Genomic DNA, 21,907 nt, shown 5'->3' on the forward strand with positions numbered 1-21,907 from the left:
CTTCCAGAGAATCAAATTGCTCTGAAATTAGAATGCTCAACAGGGTGCCAGGGAAAGGTGGAAGACTGTGAGCACACACTACAAAGCCAGGAAGTAGTGGTGGGTGGAGCCGGTGGAGTGACTAAATTCAACTCCTGGTAAAGCCGCTGACTTAAACAAAGAACCATGGGATCATCCCCAGATTCCAAAACCCCAAAGTATTACATGTGGGGAGCAGAAACTCGAGGTACAACTATACAATGGGAGGGATGTTATTGAATAAGAGTACCCAGGAAAGGGACTTGGGGGTAATGGTGGACATGACAATGAAGCCGTCGGTACAGTGTGCAGCGGCTGCTAAGAGAGCGAATAGAATGCTTGGTATAATCAAAAAGGGTATTACAGCCAGAACGAAAGAAGTTATCCTGCCGTTGTATCGGGCGATGGTGCGCCCGCATTTGGAGTACTGCGTCCAATATTGGTCGCCGTATCTTAAGAAGGATATGGCATTAGTCGAGAGGGTTCAAAGGAGAGCAACACGTCTGATAATAGGTATGGAAAACCTGTCATATTCTGAGAGATTGGAGAAGCTGGGTCTCTTTTCCCTGGAGAAGAGGAGACTTAGAGGGGATATGATAGAGACTTATAAGATCATGAAGGGCATAGAGAGAGTAGAGAGGGACAGATTCTTCGAACTTTCGAAAAATAAGAGAACAAGAGGGCATTCGGAAAAGTTGAAAGGGGACAGATTCAAAACAAATGCTAGGAAGTTCTTCTTTACCCAACGTGTGGTGGACACCTGGAATGCGCTTCCAGAGGACGTTATAAGGCAGAGTACGGTACTGGGGTTCAAGAAAGGATTGGACAAATTTCTACTGGAAATGGGGATAGAGGGGTATAGATAGAAGATTACTGCACAGGTCCTGGACCTGTTGGGCCGCCGCGTGAGCGGACTGCTGGGCACGATGGACCTCGGGTCTGACCCAGCAGAGGCATTTCTTATGTTCTTATGTTCTTATGATCTGCAGATCCAGCACACAGTCCCTGATCTTCCATTCCGGGAAGCGCTGTGCCTGTAAATAAGGGGTCAGCAACCTGGTCATCATCAGCAGGATACCCCAGATCAGGAAGTGCAGGAACAGCACCCGACTGAAAGGAGGACATGTCCTTAGACACCACATCAGAAGTAGAGCGAGACTGTACAGGGAAAGAACGCCAGCAATAAAACTCATTCCACAAATGTTTCATAAATTCAGAGAAAGCCTCCGGCTCCTGGGGTGTAGTCACCCTTTGATGACTTAACTGCGTTTCTTAGGCTGCGGAGGGTTTGCAGCCAGGCACACCGACCTAGAAGCCATGCTAAGCCCTGAAAATAAAGAAGGCCGCCCCACCAGGCTAGCTGAGCATTAGGTCACTTGCTTCAACATGGGAGAGGCTAAGCTGGACACTGTTGCCTCTCCTGGCTACACCATACGACATGTGGCGCAAGAGCACACGTGGGGCATTACAATTCACAATCCTGGCAAGAATTCACATCAGGAGAGCCCAAGGACTCAATCCCAATAAGTTTTGTGGCAAAAACTGCAGTTTTGGAGAAGCAAAGAGCTTTTGGAAAAAAAAGATTGCTAAAAATCCAAGATGGCTGCCATTAAGAAAATCATACCAAAAACACAGTATTTTTTTACATTAAACTACAAAAACAGTAATTTTAGGATTTTTCAGGTGGGGGAACACAGGGAGACATGCAGAAACCCTCAAAACTTCATATTTCAAATTCCGATTCACCTCACATAGTGTTACAACCTTTACTCACTATGACCTGTGCTGAAAATGTGCTGCAGCCTGCCTCAGCTCTGTCAGTAGCTGGAAGCAGAAAATCACTGCTTCATCTTCAGGCTGCCAGTCAGACTTTATGCCTGACTGTACACCTCTACCCCTGCGGACCGATGGATGCGCTCAGGGATGGGTGGCGATAAGAAGACAAAGCCAGTAAACTGTGAGACACCACCGAGTCTCCAACAGATACCGAACAGCCTGTGTGCAAGCCTTCGTTTGGCAGAAGGAAAAAGATGGGGATGGCTTCGAGCTCCTATGAAGTAAATGCAGCTGACTGAAAGGTATCATCAGGGAATGGCCTGTCAGCTGCAGACCAAAGTCTCTAAGATCTTCATGCAGCCAGAGCTGAATAATTGCTCCAAGCACCAGAAACCCCCCCAAAGGGATGAAAAATACACCAAATAAAATAATAAGTTGTGGAGAGCAGAACAAAAACCCCTGCAGGCACGTGTGCAGAAGGGAAAAACTGTAGAGGGAGCTAAGGAGCCCAGAGAAGTAGAGCAGTGGCAAAGAGAAAATATCCAGAGTGGATTCATTCTGCAGAAGGCACATGGCCATGGGGATACTACCAGTGTTCCCTCTAAGCGGGCGGGTGTTGTGAGCAAACTTTTTTCACCGTGAGCCAAAAATATCGGGCGCCAGCAAGTTATGAGCCAACTCGCCCGATTCTCCTCTCGCCGCCCTGCCATCTGCCGTACGCCTCTTCCGATCGTGCGCTGTGACGAGAAACGTGTGCGCTGCGATGTAATATTTTGTGCGCCAGCGCACGCCAGCGCAGCTTAGCGGGAACACTGGTTCAAATGGTTTTATTTATTTCCCCAAATTTATTTTTGTTATACGCATTGAAAATATTTGATATTGCGTTTAAATCAAAATCTCAATAAACTTGAAACGAGTGCCCGTGAGATTGTGGGAGGGTTAAATACTCAAAACTTAGAAGTTTTTGCTACGCCAGCTTTCTGGTATCTTTACATACAGTGGCGTACCTAGCATATGTAACATCCGGGGCCCATCATTTTTTGGCACCCCCCCCCCATCTGTAAGAAAAACATGATTTTTAGTAACAAACCACACGTCACACATGAGTACCTAGGAAAAGGCAGCATCTTACATATTGCAGTGAGCAGTACATCAATACACCCATTGTAAAACTAAACAAGCCAGACCAGCACAGATCAATCCTACACCGTCAATCCTAACAGAAAACCATGTCTTTCGAACACACAGAACACAGAAAACACCTTCGCCTAGTAAGGAATATGTAATCACAAACTAACCCCTCCCTCTTTTACAAAACTGTAGTGTGGATTTTAGCTACGGAGGTAACAGCTCTGATGCTCATAAAATTCTGAGCATCAGAGCTGCTACCACCAAGGCTGGTGCTAAAAACGCTTCACAGTTTTGTAAAAGGGGGGATAAAATAAAAATACATAGACAAAGGTTAAATTGAACCAGCAAGAAGCTGGACTCTGCATACAATGCTTCACAGAAACAGTGACACATGTCTCCTAAAGCAATAAATAAATAGAAATTTTTTTCTACCTTTGTCTTCTGTGGTTTCTCCTTTCCTCATCTTCTTGTAACTCTCTTCCTTCCATCCACTGTCTGCCGTCTCTCTTCCCCTATATGGCATCTTCTCTCCTTCTATGCCCCTTCTAGAAACTGTATGCCTCCCCCTTCCATCTCTCCTTTCACCCCATTGGTCTGGCATCTCTCTCCTCGCCTTCCCTCTCCCACACCTCTCCTCATAGTCTGGTATCTCCCCTTCCCTGATTCTCTGGCATCTCTCTCCTTTCCTTTTCTTCCATCTTTCGCTCCCCCTCCATGCTCTCACATCTCCCCCTTCCTTTTCCCTTAGACTGGCATACCTTCCTCCTACGCTCCAAGCCCTGGCATCTCCTTTAATTCCCTCCCTCATCTTCCTTCTCCCTCCAGCTGGGTACCGCAACACTCTTCCCTGCAGCTCTGCACTTCCCCACAATTGCCATGCTTCGGTTCCTCTTCTTCCTTCCTTCCTCCCCCCCCCCCGCGGGACCCTGCGGCACCATCAACTCTTACTCCCTCTAATGTCGGCCCTGCAGCTCCAGACTTCCTCGCACCTTCTCCCCTCCCCCTTTGGATCGCTATTATTTTAAATGTTATAGCCGCGGAGCTGTATCCATCAGTGGAGATGTCTAACCTCGGCCTGCCCCGGAACTCTTACTGCAGCAGCCGCCCGTCTAGGCAGGAACAGGAAGTCACTGTTGCAGTAAGAGTTCCGGGGCAGGCCGAGGTTAGACATCTCCACTGATGGATACAGCTCCGCGGCTATAACATTTAAAATAATAGCGATCCAAAGGGGGAGGGGAGAAGGTGCGAGGAAGTCTGGAGCTGCAGGGCCGACATTAGAGGGAGTAAGAGTTGATGGTGCCGCAGGGTCCCGCGGGGGGGGGGGGGGGGGGGGAGGAAGGAAGGAAGAAGAGGAACCGAAGCATGGCAATTGTGGGGAAGTGCAATCCCCCCAATGCGTCCCCTTACCTTACCGACGCGTGTGTGCGCTGTGAAGAGAAACTTTGCGCTGCGATGTAATATTTTGTGCGCGAGCGCAGGCCAACGCAGCTTAGCGGGAACACTGGATACTACCCATCTGTCTAGAATGTCTCTCCTATTACAATGGAAATATATTTAAAGTCATCCAAATGATTTTACAGAGATTAAAAATTATCAGAGTAGATTAGTAGAACTATTAGAAACATAGAATATGACGGCAGAAAAGGGCTATAGCCCATCAAGTCTGCCCACTCCAATGACCCACCCCCCTGACTTTACTCCCTTAGAGATCCCACGTGAATGTCCCATTTTCTCTTAAAATCTGACACGCTGCTGGCCTTAATCACCTGCAGAGGTAGACTGTTCCAATGATCGACCACCCTTTCTGTGAAGAAGTATTTCGTGGAATCACCTCGAAATTTCCCTCCCCTGATTTTCAGCGGATGCCCTCTGGTGGTCGAATGACCTATAGGACAGAAGATATCATCTTCCACTTTGATAAGGCCCATGACATATTTGAATGTCTCAATCATGTCCCCCCTCTCTCTTCGCTCCTCTAGTGAGTACAGCTGTAACTTATTTAGCCTTTCTTTATACGTGAGATCCCTGAGTCCCGAGACCAGCCTGGTGGCCATTCGCTGAACCGACTCAATTCGCCGCACATCTCTCCGGTAGTGTGGCCTCCAGAATTGAACACAATACTCCAAATGAGGTCTCACCATGGATCTGTACAGTGGCATCATCACTTCAGGTCTCCTGCTGACAAAACCCCTACGGATACAACCCATCATTTGCCTTGCCTTGGAGGAAGCCTTTTCCACTTGATTGGCAGCCTTCATGTCATCACTAATGATCACCCCTAAATCACGTTCCGCCGTGGTCCTATTAGTACAGTTAGGTCATAGTTTCAACTATATAGTTACAAGTACGTCATTATTGGTTTTTTAATTTGTCCTGGGAGTTGCATTAGAGAGTCTTGGAATGTGCTTTTAGAATTACCATTTCAGTTACTTCAGGGTTGGCTCCCTATCCTGGTACAGAAATGCTTTTAGAAGTTTTCGAACCTGAGTTAGTGGTCACAAGATCATAGTGTAAGTGGTAGCTGGTTCCAGAATTTTGCAAATTGATATTGGATAAATTGTGTAATTTGCCTGGTAGACTTTATATTGTATCGAAAAACAAAAAACAAAAAATGCAGTAATGATGTACAGGACGCCAAGTCTTTAATAAACAATCATAAAAATAAAATCATTAAATAGTTTGTATTCAAAAGGACTGATAAGACCGGACCGGACACGGTCTGTGTTTCGAAGAAACACTCCTTCCTCAGGGGTCCTAGAATGTGTCAATACAAGAGAACCTGATGGATAACAACTGGGTAAAAACTGGAAGCAGCAGTGAATAGCCGTGAAAGCTCCTACATGGAGCAGGGCAAAAAACAAAGTTGCATGCTGGGAATTTTAATTGGAAAAGATTTCTGGTGGAATATCTGTTGGAGGCACCCAGAAGAAGGATGGCCAACTCTTGTTAGGTAGTTAGGGGCATTCCTTCAAGGTAGTGATGCACAATTTAAACTTGATACTTGCAGTTATCGGAGCCAATGTAGTTTCATAGTAGGGCTGCAGGTATTCCGATTTGCATATATATGTATATGTATATATATGTCTTACTGTTGCATTTTGAACTAGTTGTCGATGCGATAGTAACGTTTTAAAGCAAAGAACTAGTGCTATATTACAGGAATCTAGGTGAGATAGGATTAGGGATTGCATTAAAAATCGGAAAGCCTCTATTTCAAATTATTTCCTGAAGGATCTTAGTTTTCTCATCACAAGGAAAGATCGTATCGATTGTATGTGGCTTTTCATGGAAAGGTGGTTATCTATTTCTACTCTTAAGATTCAGAATTGTTTATTCTTCCACTGCAAGATCCACTATTCACCTTAAATCTATCCCATACAAATCTTAAAGATTATCTTCACAGGAGGTGGAAATCAATATTACAGTTAAGTGTCTGGCATAGTCAGCAGTACATCTCCATCAGAAACTTACGAGTGAAGACTGTGCACGCCTCCTTCTACCTGTGCCGACATGGTCCTCTTTTCTAATTTCAATTCTCCTGAGTACATCATTGATCTGAGATAAGGAAGAAAACAGATGGTTTAATCATACAGGTAAGAAGTGTACAAACAAAAGATGAACCATGACGGACAGCTATCCCGGAAAGGTTAGCACTCGTTAAAATCAAAAAGTAAGTATAAGGTTTGGAAATTATAATGAAACTATGTGGCTTCTTAAATGTACACATTAATCCTGACAGGTTTGTTTGCTTAATGAAGGATTATTAAATGTAATTATATATACTTGAATATAAACTGAGATTTTTAGGCAAAAAAATGGGGGCTTCAGTTTATATTCGAGCCTCTTTTTTTGATGATGGTGCTTTTTTCCTCCCCACCTGATGACCAATGCTGCTATTTTCCACCCCATACCACCCCCAATGTCCAGCACTGCTATCCTCCATCACCCTCTGATGACTAGCACTGTTGTCTCCCACACCCCTCCTGATGACTGGCATTGCTATCTTCCTCCTCCATCCCGATGACCAACACTCCTATCCTCCACTACCTGCTTCTCCCACCGACATTGCACTTACAGTTCCAGGACTCAGGAAGCCTATATCAACTTTCCAATACAGGGGGAAGGTCACCTGAGAATGCAGACAAAATGGAGGGGCCTGTCTGTAAAAATGGCGAAGTTCCCACCAAAAATAACCCCTCCAGGGCCTGTAGCAGCTGGGAAGCCTGAACTGTCCCAGCCACTAAAACAGGCAAGCTGGCATTAGCTATTAAAGAAACAGCTGAAAGGGAATCTCTCCATGGGTGATGGGGAAAGACCGGGCTTCCCCACTGCTCCCTGCCGACTCGTGAGGCATTAGCGGTGGGGAGCTCTGGACACCTGCAGCCGCTGCGGCTCCACTACCGCACCGGCCAGAACAGCTGTTTTCAGGCCAGCTGCGAGTGCCTCACGTCTGGACCAAATTGAGCACCTCTTCCCCTGAGAAGTGCTCAATTGCTCCATACGTGATCTAGCTAAAAGAAAAGTGCCGGTTAGTTAAGAAATATAGTGATTTACAACATATTTAAAGGGAAAGCAACCCTACAGACCAGCACTACCTCAGGATTTTTTTTTTTTTTTTACAGAACAGACTCCAATGGCTCTCAAAGCAGTATGCCTTGCTTGAATTAGGGGGCAAGGCTTACTGCTGAGGCACCTCTAAAAAAATGTTTGGGAGGTGGAGAAAAGGAGGGGAGGAACCCAGCAAGAGACCCTCTAGGTTTGACACCCCCAAGGTCGGACAGACCCCCAAACAGGGCCCACCCAAGCTCAATCCGGCACAAAAATGGGGATCAGGATCCCTTTCCAACAGCCCTACCAAGGGAGATGGGTACAGCTCCTCACACCTGCTGAGACTGAAAGAAGACTGATAAGAATAGGGGAAGGTACCTATTATGTACTATTCCACAGTTTTGTTTCAGTCTCCACCTGCTGGTCATGATGAGATATATACCCGCTTGTAAGTTGCTAAAGAATGATGGTTTAGTAGTTGCTTTGCACAGAATTGCAGAAAATGGAACAGATTAATTTGTGTGAGTCTGGAGGATTATCCTGTTCTTTGACCACTCTGAGCCTCATTCTTAGAGGGGATGGGCTGTTTTATGGAAAGCATATCATTGTAGGGGCATTTCATTTTGGCAGTTAATGATTTAAGAGAACAAGTTAGCAGTAGTAGTGGTAAGAAATAATAGTACCGGTAGTAATAGCAATGCAGTGGGCTAAGATCCTGGTGAACAGAGTTCAATTCCCACTGCAGCTCCTTGTGACCTTAGGTAAGTCACCTACCCTCCATAGCCCAAGGTACCAAACTTAAGATTGCGAGCCCACCAGGGACAAAAGAAGTACCTGCATAGAATGTGTTCAGCACTACAGAAATGAGTAGTAGTAGTAGTAGCAGCAGCAAGCGATACTGACCGTAATATGGAGAGACTTTTGGCCCCAATGTCTTGGCAGCTGTGCTGAATCCCTGCAATCAGGTATGGTACAAACTTCTGGATGGATCCTTTATCTTGGATAGAACCTGAAACACCTTGGGCAACTTTAACTTTATCTCCTTCACTGGAAAGGCATAAAGGAGAATATAATGTGTAAGCCACAAAAACTCACCATCATGTTGTATACTATACTTCCTGCAGTGTACTTTATTGCAAGATTTTGTGTGGTAGCTCTCTAATAGGACAATACCGAGACTGTTCTATATATAACACAATAATTCAGTCAATGTAACTATATGGAGAAAATGGTAGCCTCATCCCTTGCACAGTAAGCCTGCAACATTGGCAGTAAGGAGAAATTAGGTATTACCTGTCAAAATGCTGCTGCATGACTCATAATCGTGAGAGCTGCCACACTCGCATTACCCCTCTCCTCAAGTCACTTCATTGGCTCCCCATCCATTTCCAAATACAATTCAAACTCCTCTTACTGACTTACAAGTGCATTCACACTCTAGCCCCTAAATTTCTCTCCCCCCCCTGAACTCTGTTCATCGGGTATGACCTCGTATTTGTACCCTTCTCTTCCACCGCCAACTCCATCTTTTTCTTGCAGCACCGTATATCAGAGTCAATATGTCATGCTACGTCTCTAGCAGAATTCAAATTCAAGCTAAGAGCCCAGTTTTTTAAAGCTACAATATGTAATGTATGATTGAAAAGTAATAGAAGGGTGGGGGGAGGGAGGGGGGATAAAATACATTTAGAATATAATGTATTAGATATAAAAGTGATATTGTGTATTTATCAATTGTATTTTAATATTCTGTACACTTTATGTAAAATTTGAAAATAAAAAATAATATAGGAAAAAAAAAAAAAAAGCTTCTTTCAACTTTTAACTCCCAATCACTGTCAGGTACCTATACCTATTGTATTATTCCTTCTGCCATAAACTCACCATCCCTAAGATGTCCTGTCTGTCTGTCCAAATTAGACTATAAGCTCTTCTTTTGTTTTATAAATCTTTATTCATTTTCTTTTTTTTTTAAATTTTTATTTATAAATTTTCCATTCTTACAATATTTGAATCATACAAAATATTATTAATTATTACATATCCAAAATATTATCATTAATAATTCATAGTATTTAAAATATAATATGGTAAAGATTATACAATATCATATAAAGGGGGCGTGGCTTGGAGACGAAGGAGAATGGTCGGGTAACTGAACTGCTCTGTGAAAAAGGCTCAAATAAATAAAATATAGCTACAGAAAAACAGTTGAAATTCATTAAAAAGACGAGGATCAACAGCATAATGGCATCGGGTAAGCTGACAAAAGCTAACTCAGTAGGAGGAAGTAATAAAAGATCAAAAATAGAGCCGATAGCCCCCTCTAAAGTTCCATTGCCAACGGATGAGGCAGAAGATATTGACATTGTTAAGGAACTGCGGCAGATAAAGGAAATAGTTTTACAAAATGCAAAGAATATACAGGAAGTTAAAGAAGAGCTGGCAGGGCTTAAATTAAGTTTGAAGGTGGTGGATGTTAAAGTGGAGCAATTAGATAAGAGAGTGGAAAAAACAGAAAAAGAAATAACTCATTGCAAGAGAGACTGTAAAGAAATAGAAATATTAAAGAGGGATCTTGAGGATGTTTCTAATCGCGAAAGAAGAAATAATTTAAGGCTGATTGGGATCCCGGAAGGGGTAGAAAAAAATAATCCTATTGCCTTTCTTGAGCAATTTTTACCAAAAATTCTACCTCTGACAGTTAAATTTCCTCTGGAAATAGAGAGGGCGCACAGGGTCCCGACTAAAAGATATGATAATCAAAAGGGTCCGCGTCCTTTAATTTGTAAGCTGCTCCGTTATCAGCATGTGGAGGAAATTATAAGACTGGCAAAAGAAAATAAGACCTTGAAGTGCCAGGATTCTAAAATATATATAGTGCCAGATTTTGCAAAAGCAACAGCTCAAAAAAGGAAAAAATTGCTTGAATTGAGACCACAGCTTAGAGCGATTGGAGCAAGGTACGGTTTAATGTACCCAGCTATTATGAGGGTCACTTTTGCAAATAAAACTTCAAACTTTGATGATCCTTTGAAATTAAAAGAATTCTTAGAGCAATGTGAACAGCCTATGAATACATAAACTGAGACTAGAATTTAACAGAAGGATTGGAGTAAGAAATACTTTGATTCTGAGATGTTTTTTTTTTTTCCTCTCTTCATTTGATTTTTTATTTGTTTTGATTGGTTTCTGATATAGAATATTTTATGGAGAATTGGACTTTGGGAGTTACAGTTAAAAATGGAACAGATTTGAATTGCTGATGGAACTGAATGGAAGGATGTGGATGCAAGGATTCTATGATGACATCATTCCACATGCTATGAATCTCAGGGATATTAATGTGAATGAACATTCTGATGTCTCTGATTGAGGTGGATATTAAAAGTTAAATATAAACTAAGAATGACTGGCTCTAATTGTTGAAATTAGGCTCCCTACAGAAGTTAGGGCAGTTTTAAATAACATTTCCAGCCCTTTATCTGATATTGATGTTCCAGGCAATAAACAGCAATTTATAGGATCCTGCTATAGACTCTTTTTGAAGTGCTGGAATATATTGATGTCAGCTTTATAACATTCTTGACACTTTAGAATTGAATATAGTCTAGCTGAGGTCAAAGAGCACTTTATATTAATGGAAACACTCATGATTTCAAAGATTAAGGAAAGGGCGGTAGATGATGGAGATTTCCTTAAGTGCATAGGACACTTTACAGGAAAAGAGGTGGTTTAAACAGAAAAAGAATTGTATTGGATGATTACTTGAACTGCGCTAAAAAAGGAAAAGAATTTGGAAATATGAAGGAGACAGAAGCCTGATTGCAGATAAATCCTAAATTTTAAAGAGAATATAAACTTATTATAAAAAATGCAAGTTGTTTGGAAGAAGAAGTGACTTGAAAGAAGTGAAAGAAAGATCAAGGAAAGTATGAGATGTAAAGGATAAAGCAGTATCTGAACAGGATTTAAGAATAATTTCACTATGAATTGACTGTAAAGCAAAGAACATCAGATTTCTTTTGGATTGACTCTTCAGTGTATGAATGACTCTGTAGAAACATAGATGACAATTTAAATATAATGAAACTGGAAAGTGTGGTTGGATTTATTCAGACTTTTATATGACTATAATATATTAAAGGAACTGAAACTGTTTAGGGATTTTATGAAAAAAAAAAGGGAATGAACGATAAAAATGGATGCATAATAGTGATGAATTAGTTAAAACAAGCAGCTGATATAAAGACATGAAGAATTGAAGAGATGGGGAGAAGCTGAATATGCTTGGAGAGTTTTTCTACACAAAGCGGAAGATTGATGAAATTGTTTATTTATGATATATAATGATATATTTTAATATCACTTTAATGTTTAAGGTTAAGAAGGTGATTTTAGATTAATTAAAGGGGGTATGCAATTAGAAAATTGAATAATTTATTAACATGTAATTGTTTTCACAGGAATACAATAATATTGATTTATTTATTTGTAGTAAATTCAATTTAATATTAAAAGATATTGGTATAAGAAAATGAGTTTGTTGGGCATGTGAGGGAAAGATTCTGAATTTATAGATGTTTTATAATTTAAGGATAAGTGGGGAGGGGAGTGAGGGTGGAAGAAGAAAAGGGAATGGAGGAAAAAAGATGGAATAGGGGGGGGAAAAAAAAAAAAAAAAAAAAGGGGGAAGGAGGGGAAGAAAGAAAAAAAAATAAATAAAAAATAAAAAAAAAAGGAAATTTGAACTTAGTAGATTATTTGAAAGATATTATATTATATAATGTAGCTTATTAGGAGTGATAAATGATGTATATGGCAGAGCCTGAAGGGAGCTTTTTGTCACCTGATTATATATGAGCGTTTCCAAGTTTGCATTATTAATTGGGGGGGGAAGGGAGGGAGTAGGGAGGGGAATGGGAGGAAGAGATGTTGGTATAGTATTTATTAAAGATTTTGTGAATTGGGGGAAATATGTTGATAGAGAGATAGGGAGGTGTTGGGGGGAAGGGGACCGAGATAATTTACAGTATGGATATAAGGAAAAGGAGTATAATATGATATTGAAGTGGAGATTCTTAGATATTAAATTTTTAATTGTGTAATGACTTTCAAAATATTTTCTTTAAATGTTAATGGCCTGAATCACCCAGTAAAAAGGAAAAAGGTAATGTCATATATCAAACAACAGAATATAGATATATGTTTTCTGCAGGAGACACATTTGTCTGGGATAGAGTCTATGAAGCTGTCAGATAATTGGATAAAACAATGTTTATTTGCACCAGCGATAAAAAAGAAGGCAGGAGTAGCAATATTGATAAATAAAAAATGTCCAGCAACGTTTAATATGATTAAGGCAGATCCTCTAGGAAGGTGGGTACTTGTTGACATGAGCATGGGCAATAATACAATGGCGTTGTTAAATGTTTATGCCCCTAATTCGAATCAAAGTGAATTCTTTAAGTCTCTACAACAATTAATTTTACCACTGGCTACTACTAATTTAGTGGTGGCTGGGGACTTCAATGCTGTTATAGATCCAATAATGGATAAAAAACCAAGTAGAATTATGAAATCAATGGGGTTAGATAATTTGATACAATCATGTAATTTAAAAGATATATGGCGTATTCTTCATTTTAATGATCGGGAATTTACATTTTGTTCACATGTTCATCAATCATTTTCAAGAATTGATTATATTTTTGTTTCAGATCAGATAGTACAGAAAGTTGTAAAAGCTGACATAGAACCAATAATAATATCTGATCATGGTGGTGTGTGGATAGAAGTTAATTTAGTAGATCAAGATAATTCTAAACCGGTATGGAGGTTTGATAATGCATTGCTTGCTGATTCTAAATTTTGCACAGAATTTCAGACTAAAATTAATGAATATTTTTTACTTAATGATTTAGAGGAAATGTCGATTGGAATTTTATGGGATGCTTTCAAAGCAACTATGAGAGGACAAATTATATCATATTCTGCATATAAAAAGAAACAGCTAAGAAAGCAATATGTAAATTTGGAAAAAGAAATTAAAAATTTGGAATTAAAATTGGTTAATAAATGGGAACAAGAGACATTTCAAATATTGTTAAAAAAAAAATGTGAATATAATGAAATTTCCTCTGGGTTAGTAAGGAAAGATATTTTTGCTCAACAAGCGGTATATTATGGTAGTGCAAATAAGGCTGGAAGATTATTGGCAAATTATTTAAAAACAAAGAAAAGGAAGGAAAAAATAAACATAATTAAAGATGAGTTAGGCAATTCACATTCTCAAATTGGAAATATATTAAAACAATTTTTAAAATATTATAAGTCACTGTATTCTTCGGAGTCTTATTTAAATAAAGAGAAAGATGGGTTGGATTTTTTGAGTTTAATTGAAGGTCCTAAGGTTCCTGATCATATAAAAGGAAGTTTAGATAAACCTATATCATTAAAAGAGTTACAAATGGCATTGAAATCCCTTAGAGTTGGGACCGCTCCAGGTGGAGATGGATTTACAGTAGAGTTTTATAAAGAATTTCAAATTTCCCTATTACCATATTTATTAAAATTATATCAGGATCAACTGAATAAAGGTTGTATATCAGGCACTATGGCAGAATCTTTAACTATTGTTTTGCCAAAGCCAAATAAAGATCCAACATTGGTGTCAAATTACAGGCCTATATCTTTAATAAATGTAGATGGTAAATTATTAGCTAAGATTTTAGCATTAAGATTGGCTAAAGCTCTTCCGCATATAATAGGAATGAATCAAACTGGATTTGTTGCTCAGAGACACTCTTCTAATAATACTAGACTGGCATTTCAGATGTATTATTTAACAAAACAAATTAATGATCCGGCTTTTTCGGTATCACTAGATGCTGAAAAGGCTTTTGATCGTGTAGAATGGAATTTCATGTATCAAGCTATGGAGTGGTTTGGTATTGGATCCGGATTTATACAAATGATTCAAACACTGTATAGCTCCCCAACTGCTCGCTTATATATAAATAATAATATTTCAGATGCTTTTAAGTTGCAGAGGGGAGTTAGACAAGGTTGTCCATTATCTCCTTTGCTCTTTGATATAGTTCTTGAACCCTTATTATTAGCTATTCGACAGGCAAAGGACATACAGGGTATTCCATGTGCTGGAGTGGAATATAAAGTATCTGCTTATGCAGATGACATCTTGCTTCATTTGAGGAATCCGGAAACAACAATTCCATGTCTACTGAAGGTAATAGATACATTTGGAAAATTCTCAGGATACAAAATAAATTGGACTAAATCAGAGATTTTACCTTTAAATGTGCATTGTACAAAAGGTATATTTGATTCTTTCCCTTTTATATGGAAAGAGGATGGAATAAAGTACTTAGGTATTTGGTTGAATAAAACACTCGAAGAGACAATGAGAATAAATCAAAAAATTTTATTACAAAAAGTAACAGAGATGTGTGAGCAATGGAATCCTTTACATTTGTCCTGGTGGGGAAGAGTTCAAACTGTTAAAATGATGATTTTGCCTGTGGTTTGCTATCAATTGGGAATGATACCAGTGTTTTTTCAGGGGTCTTTCTATAAAAAATTAAATAGTATTCTGGTTAAATTTATTTGGCTGGGTAAAATTGCAAGAGTGGCTTTAGTGTCTTTGCAAAGACCAATTGAGGAGGGTGGGGTAAATTTTCCCAATTTTTATAGGTATCATCAGGCCTATATCATGCGCCAAGGTATGTATTGGGTCCTCCCAGAGCTTTTGGAACAATTACCAGAGTGGTTAAAGGTGGAGAGATCACTTATCTTTCCACTTAGGCTTGATCTTTTGCTTGGTATAAAGGTGCCTAAAATACGTAAGGACAATAGAGTATTAATGGATACTTGGAAAACATTAAGGTTTATAGACAAATTAACTACTGATTCTATTTTAAAATCGAAACAACAGACTATTTGGGTAAACTCCAAGATACAAATAGGCGGGTTTAAGGTTGTCTGGAAAGATTGGATTAAAGCAGGTATAAGATCATTAACGGAAGTAATTGATAATGGTAAGATGCTTGAATTTTCACAATTGCAACATAAATATGGTCTGAATAAAAAACAAAGTTTTAAGTGGTTGCAATTGAAGCAGGCTATTCAGGTGGGGTTCCCTGAATGGAAATCTTTAAATGATCATTACAGCTTAGAATTCTTATGTTTCCAGGCAGATTTTCTGGGTCATCAGGCCGCAAAGTGGTATAAAATTATATCTAATTATTTGAATAAGAAGCCTAAAAATGGATTAAGAGATATTTGGAGCATTGAGATTAAGCATCAGATTAATGCATCTCAATGGCCACGTATTTGGTCTTGGAGAATTAAAGGTACGATGTCAGCATCTATTAGGCAAACATGGTTCTTTTTGTTGCATAGAGCATTCTGGACCCCTACTAGATTACAAAAATTAGATTGCTCTAAGTCTAATAGATGCTGGCATTGTAAAATTGAAGTTGGAACTTTAGACCATCTTTTATTTTATTGTCCATGTATTCAGGCATTTTGGATATCAATCTGGGATCAAGTCAACATATTGATGGAGAGTCATGTGGCATTATCCTATGACACAGTGGTTTTTGGAATGTGTATGAGGGCCAAAAGCCAAATATCTGCAGCAAACAATAAATTATTGATGATTCTTACTGGTGTGGGAATTCAGCAAATAACAACTAATTGGAAAGACTGTTCTAGACTGAATTGTAGTTTCTGGTGGAACTCAGTTTGTCATATGTACAAGATGGAAAGATTTCTTGCAGTACAAAGGGGGTATTTTAAAAGGTTTCAAGAGGTGTGGAGGCCATTAATTGATTATTATAATGATTAAGATTTATTCTTTTTCCTTAGGGGATAATTTATAGAAATGGGGTGGGGTGGGGGGATAAGATAATTTAGTTAACTAGCGGTATATTTCAACTGATTAATGGATATAAGAAACATGGTATATAGGTATGAATAGAAAAGGAAAGAGGGTAAATTTATTGGAAATATGTTGTTATGAAATATAAGGGGATATATGTACTATGATGAGATATATATTGTTGTGCATTACTTTGTATAATAAAGTGAATAAAGAGTTTGAGGAAGAAAGGGTGGGGGAGGGACAGATTTAATGTAAGATTAATTGTATTATGAAAGAGGGATATACAAGTATGTATAAGTTTGGATGAAATATTTTGTTGATATGGGAAGGGATGGGAGGTGGATGGGGGGTATTAAAACATGTATAATAATATTGTTTAAGAATGTCAAGTGAGTTATGTGAATTAATTGTATTAATATTGTACACTTGTTGAAAGAAATAAAAAGGAATAAAGATTAAAAAAAAACAAAAAAAACAATATCATATAAAATATAAATCCCTCTCCCTTTTTATATAATATGTTTCCATTAATTAATCAAATCCCACCCCATTCATATATAATTTTTATCATTGTGCTAAGAAACTAATCATTAGAATAATTTGTCAATGGTTGCCAAATTTTCTTGAAATTAAGAAGACTTCCCTGTTGTAACGCTAATATTTTTTCCATTTTATAAATATGACAGACAGAATTCCACCAGAACGTATAATTTAATTTGGTATAATCTTTCCAATTTTGAGTAATTTGTTGCATGGCGACTCCTGTTAGTATTAGTAATAGCTTATTATTATTTGCTGAAATCGGACTCTTAGTTCTCATTGCAGTGCCAAATAATATGGTGTCATATGAGAGTCCTACATGATTTTCTAGTAGCTTATTAATTTGGGGCCAAATTGAATTCCAAAATGCGTTTACACAGGGACAGAAAAAGATTAACAAGTGTTTTAAATAAATTCATTATAAACTTGAATAATCACACTTGATTAACTTACAGATTAATATCAAATTTAAAATTTCTTTAGAAAATCAATATTTTATAAAGTTATAATATTATGTAAGATATTTAAATTAATATAATTATTATTGAATATAATAATTTCCCCTCCCTCCCTCCCTCCCTATCAATACTGAATGAGAAATCTTTATTCATTTTTATATGTTACATCAACAATATAAATTCATACTAATATTTCAGAAAACTAAATTTATATAATTCTTAGTTAATATAATAATATCCCATCCCCTCCCCCCTCCCTTCTATTCAGTAATACATGAATAAAATTTTTAAATGCTATTCTTTCCATATTTCATATTATAAATCAAGTATTAATATATTATATAATATTTAGAGATATGATCCCTTTTTCTTCTAATCAAATTCTATACATGGGAAAATTAATCATTCTTTACAATATTCAGTTAATGGTCTCCATATTTTTTGAAATTTATCTATATGTCCTTTTTGTGTTGCTATAGTGAGCTCCATTTTGTATATATGACATACAGAATTCCACCAGAATGTATAATTTAATCTGTCATGTTTTTTCCAATTGAATGTGATTTGTTGTATTGCTATTCCAGTTAAAATAAAAAGAAGTTTGTTATTACTTGATGATATTTGACTTCTTGCTCTCATAGTTGTTCCAAATAATATGGTATCATATGTCAAGGCTACCGGATTTTCTAACATCCTATTTATTTGGGGCCAGATTGATTTCCAGAATGTTAAGATGAATGGACAATAGAATAAAAGATGATCTAATGTCCCAATTTCAACATAAGCTCTTCTGAGCAGGGACAGTTTATTGAATGTTAAATGTACAGCGTTGCATACATTTATCAGCGTTACAGAAATTATAAATAGTAGTAATAATTTTCTTTCTTTTAATCCCTACAGACCGGCACAAACAGATGGATTTATGCGCCTCTACCAGTAGGTGGAGCCTGAGGACCGACTGAAATGTTTGAGTAGTATAAGTAGGCTGTGCAGTACCCTTGAGATCATCCCACAAATACTCAAAGCAGGAACTACTAAACTAAAAACTAGAGATTTTACCTTTTTTTTCTTTCTAAAAATCAGCTGTTGGAGGAAAAATAGAACAGGTAACCCACAGTTTGCCAGCAAAACCAGATCCCACTACTTTTTTTTTCCTTTTTAAGTAATACTCCTCAACAGACAATATACAAAAAATGACTTTCAGTATCATTGAGAAAAAAACATAGGGTGGTATCTGTGCCGGTCTGGAGAGATTAAAAAATAGAAAATTGGCAGGTAAGACCTGATTTCTCCTTCTTTAGTGTCCCTCCAGACCGTCAGATGGATGGGATTTACCAAAGCAGTGCTTCTCATAGGTGGGAGCCTCAAAGGGCCGTGACAAGAACCAATTAGGAATAATCTTGCCGTTAAGATATGATCATGTATTTCTTTTCAGGTTTTCCATGAAAAATTTTAAACTATAATGTTTCAATGTTTTTTACAATGTAATTCCTAATGATCTATCTTAAAATCAACACCTCTTTGTAAATATATTTTTATTGTAAACCGAGTCAAGCCCTATATCTTTAGGGATGATCAGATATACAGTACAGTATAAAATCTAAGATTTATATTAGATGATAATTATAGACCTTTATCCCCTATTCCTTTTCTAGCTAAAGTTCTTGATCAACTGAATTTTTACACACTAATTCCATCCATACAACGAGAGATTAGAGAAAATGGGTCTCTTCTCCCTTGAAAAGAGGAGACCGAGAGGGGACATGATTGAAACGTTCAAGATAATGAAGGGAATAGACTTAGTAGATAAAGACAGGTTGTTCACCCTCTCCAAGGTAGGGAGAACAAGAGGGCACTCTCTAAAGTTAAAAGGGGATAGATTCCGTACAAACATAAGGAAGTTCTTTTTCACCCCAAAAGTGGTAGAAAACTGAACGCTCTTCCAGAGGCTGTTATAGGGGATTCAAGACAAAGTTACACAAGTTCCTGCTAAACTGGAACGTATGCAGGTAGGGCTAGTCTCAGTTAGGGCACTGGTCTTTGACCTAGGGGCTGCCGCGTGAGCGGACTGCTGGGCACGACGGACCACTGGTCTGACCCAGCAGCGGTAATTCTTATGTTTTTATCCTTGACTCCTTTCAGCTTGGTTTCTGCTCTTATGACACAGGTTTTCGTTGAGGTGACTTTTCTCCTAGTTAGCCTGAACATCCTATCCATCATCAAGTGCTGCTTAATAGACTGCTTTCCATTGGTTTATCGGGCACTGTTTGGAAGTGGTTTCAGTTCTTTCTTTCTACTAGATCCTATTCTATACTTATTTCCCAAAGCAGATCCAATGAAACTCATTACCAATGATGTTCCTCAAGGTTCCATTCTTCACCTGTTCTATTCAATATTTTCTACTGCCACTTTGTAAACTGCTTATGCGACTTGGTATTGTCTATTGTCTCTATGCCGATAACATTTACTTCTTAAGGTAAAAACAACATGATGAGACAATTTTAGAACTGCAGTCACACCTGAACCTGATAGTTACATGATTACTTCTTGAAGCTAAATGTTGTCAAAACCTGTATCATGTTTCTATCTCCCTTTTCCCGATATTCCAAAATCCCTTAGGAATGGCAATTTCAGAATTGCTATAATGGATAAAATGTGAAATCTTGGAGTCATTCGAGATTCCAGCCTCTCCATGAAGCATCGTATCTAGAGAGTGGTTTCTGCGATTTTCCATAAAGATTGTGAGACTTTTACATGAGTTCTATCCTTTTCTAACTTTTGCTCAGTAGTTCAGGCCTGCATTTTTCCCTACTCTGACTACTGCAATAGCCTTTTAGTGGGAACCTCAATGAAACATCTGAGAGCCCTACATGTTGCTCAAAATGCCACAGCTAGAATCACCACTATTGCTGGGAAATTTGACCATATAACTCCAGCTTTAATCTCACTTCACTGGCTTCCAACCGAACAGAGAATCATCTTTAAGCTTCTCCGCCTAACTTACAAAGCTTAGCGCCCCCCACCCACAAGCCAATTTCCGCACTGTTACAACGTTACCAGCCTACCAGTACGCTATGTTTTTCTGGTGATCTTCTAGTAGTTCCCTCCATACAATTGGTCTGGTTAGAAACTTATAGAAGATCTCTCTTCAGTGTCAGGGGACCTAAACTTTGGAACACTATGCCTTCAACTCTCCGTATATTGTCCAGCTTTTGGATCTTTCAAGAAAATGCTAAAGAATATTCTTTTCCTTCGTGCCTAAGGGGACTTCATGTGTGTACCCACTGCCTGTCTTGGTTCAATGTTTTTGTTAATTATCAGTAACTGTTTATTGTCTATTGTCCCATTTAGTGCTTTGTATGTCTGTTGTAATCTGCCTAGAACATTGGATAGTGTGGAATAGAAATTTAGAAAAAAAATAAACAAACAAACAAATACTGCTAAACAACTGGAATGAGAATTGGTCAAGTGAGCAGACTTTTTGTTTGTCAGAATCTACTGCTCTCATTACCACCTGCTCTCTCACCTGAAGTATCGTTTCTGGCTGCTGGTGTTCTTCTCCATGGCATCCAAAGATCCCATTCCTCGGTATTTCTTCAGCCTCACCCCATCAGAGAAAAAATACTCTCCAGGGGCTTCTGTGGTGGCCGCCAGTAAGGAACCCATCATTACTAGTGGTGGAAAGAAAACATGGGCATTACAAAATGACGTACCATAATAAGGTTGTTACTGCATGGCATGGACCAGTAAAATATAAAAGCAGTTGGGTTTATGTAAAACCTAGTGAAATACCTGCAGATGTTGTTCTCCATAGACAGCAGGAAACTCGTCTTCACAAGTGAGGACAGCTCTGCACAGGAAAACTTCAACATTGTAAAGCTAGGGGGAAGAACTTTAAGCTGTAACAAACTGCTGCAAATGTGTGGTTGAGCTAGTCACGTGGGGGGCCACCTCACTTCTTTATGTAGATATATGAAGGACAACTTTCTAGGGGAAGGAGAGTTACATAGGGACTTATTCATTTATGGAGGACACCTGCTACAGGCAAATCACGGTTTTCACAGAGGACAAGCAGGATTATGAAGTCCTCAGAAGTTGGTTTCCCTAATTATAAGCTGCCAGCATGACTCCTCTGGAGCCGCCAGTTTCATGAAGTCCTGTTGGCTCAACTGATTGGGGCTCCCCCTGCCGCCATCAGCTGAGCTGGAAGAAGAGCAGCAGCGGCAGGCTTTGGTGTTTTTTTTTTTTTTTGATGGGGGGGGGGGGTTGATAGGCGGGATGGGAGGTGAGAAGAGCTGTGCCTAACGGTTACTCTTCTAAGCAAGTGTCAGGCACAGTTCCTCTCCCTTTTTCCCGGCGATTCTCTGCACAATAGCATGCATATAATTTGCATGCTATTGTGCTGAACATCGTTAGTGAGAAAACCCAAATCGCTCCAACCACGGAAATTTTTTACCTGTGGTATACGAGCTTTGAGAATCTAGGTCCGTGTTAATCATGTTAAAAAAATTTAATAGCATTAGCTAATTAA

General features: G+C 38.8%; 1 protein-coding gene across 5 annotated transcripts in view; it reads right to left on the reverse strand.

The window, feature by feature from the left end:
- The window catches only part of IMPDH1 (inosine monophosphate dehydrogenase 1), a 217,126-nt gene that overhangs the window by 18,267 nt on the left and 176,952 nt on the right, over positions 1-21,907 (reverse strand). For all 5 annotated transcript variants that reach the window (XM_033958852.1, XM_033958853.1, XM_033958855.1 and 2 more), the window contains exons 12-14: positions 20,903-21,047; positions 8,377-8,520; positions 6,397-6,480 (exon numbers count right to left, since the gene is read on the reverse strand). In XM_033958852.1, coding sequence (XP_033814743.1) covers positions 6,397-6,480; positions 8,377-8,520; positions 20,903-21,047 — 373 coding nt within the window. The remainder of the gene's footprint in view (positions 1-6,396; positions 6,481-8,376; positions 8,521-20,902; positions 21,048-21,907) is intronic.

This window comes from Geotrypetes seraphini, chromosome 9 (genome assembly GCF_902459505.1).
Source record: "Geotrypetes seraphini chromosome 9, aGeoSer1.1, whole genome shotgun sequence".
Classification (NCBI taxonomy): Eukaryota; Metazoa; Chordata; class Amphibia; order Gymnophiona; family Dermophiidae; genus Geotrypetes; species Geotrypetes seraphini.